Source organism: Martes martes (assembly GCF_963455335.1).
Source record: "Martes martes genome assembly, chromosome: 18".
Lineage (NCBI taxonomy): Eukaryota > Metazoa > Chordata > Mammalia > Carnivora > Mustelidae > Martes > Martes martes.
Genome location: NC_137906.1, coordinates 20,701,831 through 20,707,830, shown reverse-complemented (window position 1 = coordinate 20,707,830; position 6,000 = coordinate 20,701,831). Strand labels below are relative to the sequence as shown.

The 6,000-nt window shown below is 39.5% G+C and overlaps 1 protein-coding gene across 1 annotated transcript in view; it reads left to right on the top strand.

The window, feature by feature from the left end:
- Positions 1-1,113: 1,113 nt before the first annotated feature.
- The window catches only part of ITGAM (integrin subunit alpha M), a gene marked incomplete at its 5' end in the record, with an annotated part of 48,405 nt that continues 43,518 nt past the window's right edge, over positions 1,114-6,000 (top strand). The window contains 2 exons of the mRNA XM_080830587.1: positions 1,114-1,141; positions 2,497-2,605. Coding sequence (XP_080686713.1) covers positions 1,114-1,141; positions 2,497-2,605 — 137 coding nt within the window. The remainder of the gene's footprint in view (positions 1,142-2,496; positions 2,606-6,000) is intronic.

Below are 6,000 nucleotides of genomic sequence, written 5' to 3'. Positions count from 1 at the left end.
ATCTGAATTGTCCTTTCTGATGGTTTCAAAAGGAAGACAGCACTGGCTGAACCGTACTCCTTGTTTCCTTGGGCAGGAGGGAAGAGCCTCTTGTAAAGTGTGTTTTCAGGGAGAAACAGTGTGACCTCCCACAAATGCTTGGTTTGTATAAATGTTTAGACACACTTTCCAGGAGAAGGCAGGCCCTAAGTATATTCAGCTTGCTTTTCATAATGTTCGGCCAACCCTAGAAGCAGGTGGGAACCCCCCCAAAACCACCCCCCTCAGAAAACCCCAACCCACCTTTGGTGATGTAGGAAAGATGTTAGGGTTTGAGGCTGATAGCCAAGAAAGAATTCTTGAGATGTCTTTGGTGCAAAAAGGTGATTTTATTAAAACATGGAGACAGGACCCATGGGCAGAAAGAGCTGCTAGGTTATGAGGAGTGGCCCATTATATACTTTCAAGTTGGGAGGGGGTTAGGGATAGTTTAAGTCTCTAAGGAATTTTGGAAGCAAGATTTCCAGGACCTTGAGAGGGCTAGCTATTGTTGGGAAAAGATCATTTATTACTGTCTAATAAAACCTTAGTTATGAGACCCTTCAGATTATATTGGTGGGCCATATGCTTGGGGAATGATTGCCAAAACCTATCTTGGGGGTTTTAGAGATAAAGGAAGTTTCCAAAGGAATTTTTATAGTTAAAGTAGACTTACAGGATCCTGGGGTGAGGGGGTCAGGCTAGCATTGCCTTTTGCCCTTAGGAAAGTATTAACATCGAGGCAGTTGAGTCCCTAGAGGAATGTCACTCTGCCTCTTTCAAGGACTTGTCAATTTCCTTACTTAATAAGGAAATTTAATAATTTTTTCTTCTGCTTTGTTTCCCACATCACTTGGGACAATGATCTTGATGGTTTGGGCCAGAAATCTGGTTAGGAAGGGAGCACAGGCTGTTTGCAGTCCCAGGAAAATGTCAAGCAGGACTGGTGTGCTCCCTGAGCCTCCGCCCTCTTCCTTTGAATTGCTACCAGACTTCTGCCTCAAGCTTCTCCTTTTCTGTCCTTCCTGTGCTTGGTGGCTTTCTTGAAGTGGCTCCGTGGTATGTGCAGCCCCGCAGTTCCTGCTCCCTCCAGCTATGACTCACAGAGTCCTTCTCTTAACAGGTACACCAGGGACTTCAGGGGGAGGGGGGCTCAGGGTAAGGAGGGGATTTTATGAGTCTGAGTGGAGAGAGGCGGCACAGAATTTGTAGGAACTAGCCTGGGGGAAGATAAAGAGGGTTTGGGGAAAGATAAGGGACTCAAAAAGAAGCCGAGAGTAGAACCAGACCAAGATGCCCAGAGAAGCTTGGATGAATAATTAAATTCATGGACTATACAATGGGGTTTGGCTGGCCCCTTCACTTTACAGATCAGGAAACTGAGGCCCCAGAGAGGTGGAATAATATGCCCAAGGGTGCACAACACATACTGGATTCTGAGTGTTTTTTTCTTGGATTCCATCTTATCACCTTCACTTTATCCAGAGTTCTGTTTTCCAAGAATCCAGGTGTAAATGTTGAGTGACTGGCCAAAATTTTTCAATTTTGTTTCCTTTTATGCCCATGCATAAAAGAATTTGCAGAGAATTTGTAGAGAATTAACCAAAGGGGAAAAAAAGTGCTTGATAATTGCACAGGAAGGAAATTACCTCATTGAGAGCCTTTAGGAACTTGATTGTTGGGCAAATCAGTAGGTGGGAGCACAGGGTGGAGTTAGAGACTGGCTGAATGCACCCCATTCAACTATCAAGAATCAGCAACTGGGGCATGTGGGGATTCAGGGAGGCTTCCTCCCACCTGTTTTTATGCCACTTGTGAGCCATAGGTCTCAAATGAGCATTTATTTATTTTTATTTAAGAATTTTCTCAAGTAGGCTCTACACCCAGCATTGAGCTCAATGTGGTGCTTGAACTCAGGACCCTGAGATCAAGACCTGAGCTGAGATCAAGAGTTGGTTGCTCATCCCTCTGAGTCACTCAGGCACCCCTCAAATGAACATTTATAATCTATTTATGATAGGGAATACTAACTTTGAATCCCAGAGATGTTATCTTCCCCAAAGAATTCCATTTGTCTCATTAGTAAATTTTTAGAAAAGATTTTATTAAGCAATCTCTACATACAAGATAGGGGTCGAACCCACAAACCTGAGATCAAGAGTCCCAGGCTCTACTGATTGAGCCAGCCAGGCACCCCTCATCAGTACTCAATTATTATATTTTGTATTTCCTTATTGAAAAATGTGTGGAATGCATTTTCTCTCTTGTTTTATTGGGCCACAAAACCTAAAATATCTGGCCCTTTATAGAAAAAGTGTGCCAATCTCTGCCTCAGGCTAATAGAGCTGTACTTGGGAGGCAGACATTTCTATGTTGGGTTTGGGTGAGTTTCAGCCAGTAGATGCATGGAGCAGGAGGGTAAGCTACTTTCTTATCTTCTTATCCCTGCCCGATCCTCACCCCTTGTCCTTCCTCTAGCCTTGGTCTTACTATGTGATGGGTTCAACCTGGAGACTGAAAAAGCAGCGATCTTCCAAGAGAATGCAAGGAGCTTTGGGCACAGTGTGGTCCAGCTTGAGGGATCCCGGTAAGGACTGCAGGACTGTCTTATACTTATTCTCTTTAAAACATATATGCCTGAAAAAAAATCACAATTTCCTTTATTTTTTTCTTGATTTATTTATTTTTGTATCAGAAATACAGTTACAGAGTTCTACATTTGAAAGATAGAATGTAATAGTAAAGTCTTCTCAGCACACACTCCTTTCCCTCATTCCCTACTCAGGGGGGTCCCTGGTAAATGGTTTCTTGTGGGTTCTTCCATAGAGGTTCTATGCTGTGTGTGCCTCCACATTTCCCTAACCCCCATACCACACACAATTTGTAACATGTTATACTCAAACTTCAGCCTGCTGCCTATTTTTATGAAAAAATTTTATTGACACAACCTTCATCCCAACTTGCCATTCATTGTTTATGGTTGCTTTGGATTTAAAATGAATCAAGAGTCTTCAAAAGAGAGTATATGGTCTGCAAAGCCTAAAATATTTGCCTATATGAAATAATATTTATGGAAATAATAGTCCCTTTCCAGAAAAATTTTCCTGGCCTCTGCTCTATACTGAACTCAAATTTTTTTTTTTCTTAATAGAGCTTGGTGATTTTACCTGATAAATGTATAAAGACCTTACTCATTCTTTTTTTTTTTTTTTTAAGATTTATTTATTTGTTAGAAAGAGTGAGCACGTGCAAGCAAGCATGGGGGAGGGGCATAGGGAGAGGAAGAGAGAATCTTAAACAGACTCTGTGTAGAGTGCATGGGGGCTTGATCTCATGACCCTGAGGTCATGGCCTAAGCTGAAACCAAGAGTCAGATTCTTAACCAACAGCGCCACCCAGGCACCCCATTTTTTAGAAAGATTTATTTATCTTACTCTTTCTTTTTTATGCTTGCTTCATAATCTATTATTTTGATGTATTATAATGTACATTGATATTACACTTAAATCTCTTCTTAATAGACATTAGATTGTTTCCAAACTTCTGTGATGTGAAAAATGCTGTCATTTTGCACATGTGCAAGTATGTTTGGAAGTAAGTTCCCAGAACTAGGATTCCAGGATCAAAGGATACATATGCATGTGTAATGTTAATAGGTTTTTCCAGATTACTCTTTATGGAGGTGGCAACAATTTACATTCACACCAGAAATTTATTGAAACACCTACTTCCCCACCCATTTGCCAGCCCAGTGTGTTATCAAACTTATTGATCTTTGCAAATTGAATAGGTGAGATAAGGTATCTCAATTTAGTTTTAGATTGCACTTATGCTTAAATGAGAGATAGATTTCCTTTTCTGTGAACACCTTTTTCTTATTTGTTGCCCATTTTTCTGTTGTTTTTTCTTCCTTAATCGGTTTGTAGGAGTTCTAACTATTGAGGAAAGTAGTCTGAGGCATGAGTTGCTAATCTCCCTCTGCCCAGTTTGTTGTTTGTCCTTTGATTGCTTGTGGTAGTTTATCATGTACAGAAAATTTTTATTTAACTTCAGTTAGCCAACATCACTAGTTTCAGATGTAGAGTTTAGTAATTCATCAGTTGCATATAATACCCAATGCTCATCACCTGATGTGCCCTCCTTAATGCCCATCACCCAGTTACCCCATCTCCCCACCCACTTCTCCAGGAATCCTCAGTTTGTTTCCTGAGATTAAGAGTCTCTTGTGGTTTGTCTCCATCTCTGATTTCTTCCCATTAAGTTTTCCCTCCCTTCTTCTATGATCCTCTGCACTATTTCTCACATTCCACATATGAGTGAAACCATATGATAGTTGTCTTTCTTTGATTGGCTTATTTTTCTCAGCATAAAACCCTCCAGTTCCATCCACATCGATGTAAATGGTAAGATTTCATCTTTTTTGATGGCTGACTGATAATCCATTGTATATTTATACTGCATCTTCTTTATTCATTCATCTGTTGATGGACATCTGGGCTTTTTCCATAGTTTAGCTATCGTGGACATTGCTGTTTATAAATATTGGGGTGCAAGTACCCTGTCAGATCACTATGTTTGTATCTTGGGGTAAATACTTAGTAGTGCAATTGCTGGGTCATAGGGTAGCTCTATTTTTAACCTCCAAACGGTTTTCCAGAGTGGTCATACCAGGTTGCATTCCCACCAACAGTGTAAGAGGGTTCCCTTTTCTCCACATCCTCACCAACATTTGTTTTTTTCTGACTTGTTAATTTCAGCCATTCTGACTGGTATGAAGTGGTATCTCTTTGTGATTTTGATTTATATTTCCCTGATGCCCAGTGATGTAGAGCATTTTTTTTTCATGTGTCTGTTGCCATTTGCACATACAGAAAAAATTTAAAGGTTTTAATTTAAATTCTAGGTGGTTAACATACAGTGGTATATTAGTTTCAGGTGTACAGTACAGTGACTCAACACTTCCATACAATGCCCAGTGCTCATCACAAATGGCACTCCTTAATCCCCATCACTTATTTAATCCATCCCCAATCCTTCTCCCTTCTAGTCACCATCAGTTTGCTCTCTATAGTTGAGTCCGTTTCTTGGTTTGCCTCTCTCCTTTTCTTTTTGTGTCCTTTAGCTTGTTTTCTTAAATTCCACATATAAGTGAAGTCTTACAGTATTTGTCTTTCTCTGATTGACTTATTTCACTTAGCATAATACTCTCTAACTCATCCATGTCATTGCAAATGGCAAGATTTCATTCTTTCTTTTGGTTGAGTAATATTCCTTTGAATATATGTACCATAACTTCTTTTTTTTTTAAGGTTTTATTTGTAAGTAATCTCTACACCCAGCATGGGGCTCAAACTCACAACTCCAGTATCAAGAGTCACATGCTCCACTGACTTAGCCAGTAATGCACCCCAATATACCACATCTTCTTTATCCATTCATCAATGTATAGACATATGGGCTCTTTCATAATTTGGCTATTGTGGATAATGCTGGGAAAAACATTGAGATGCATGTATCCCTTTGAATTAGTGTTTTTATATTCTTTGGGTAAATATCCAATAATGTAATTGCTGCATCATAAGGTAGTTCTGATTTAACTTTTTTTTTTTTTTTAACTTCTTGAGGGACCTCCATGCTGTTTTCTAGAGTGGCTGCCCCTGTTTGCATTCCTACCAACAGTGCAAGAGGGTTCCCTTTTCTCCATATCCTTTCAGCACCTGCTGTTTCTTGTGTTTTTTTTTTGATTTTAGCCATGCTGCAGATATAAGGTGATACCTCATTATGGTTTTGGTTTGGATTTCCCTGATACCACATACAGAAATTTATTTAAAATGACTGTGGTCTGTGATTAAATGTATTCATTTGTAAAAAAATTTAATTCTGGTATAGTTAATGTACAGTGTTGTATTAGTTTCAGATGTACAATATAGGATTCAACAACTTTTAAATGACTTCTTGGTTTTGTATCATTCTTAGAGAGAC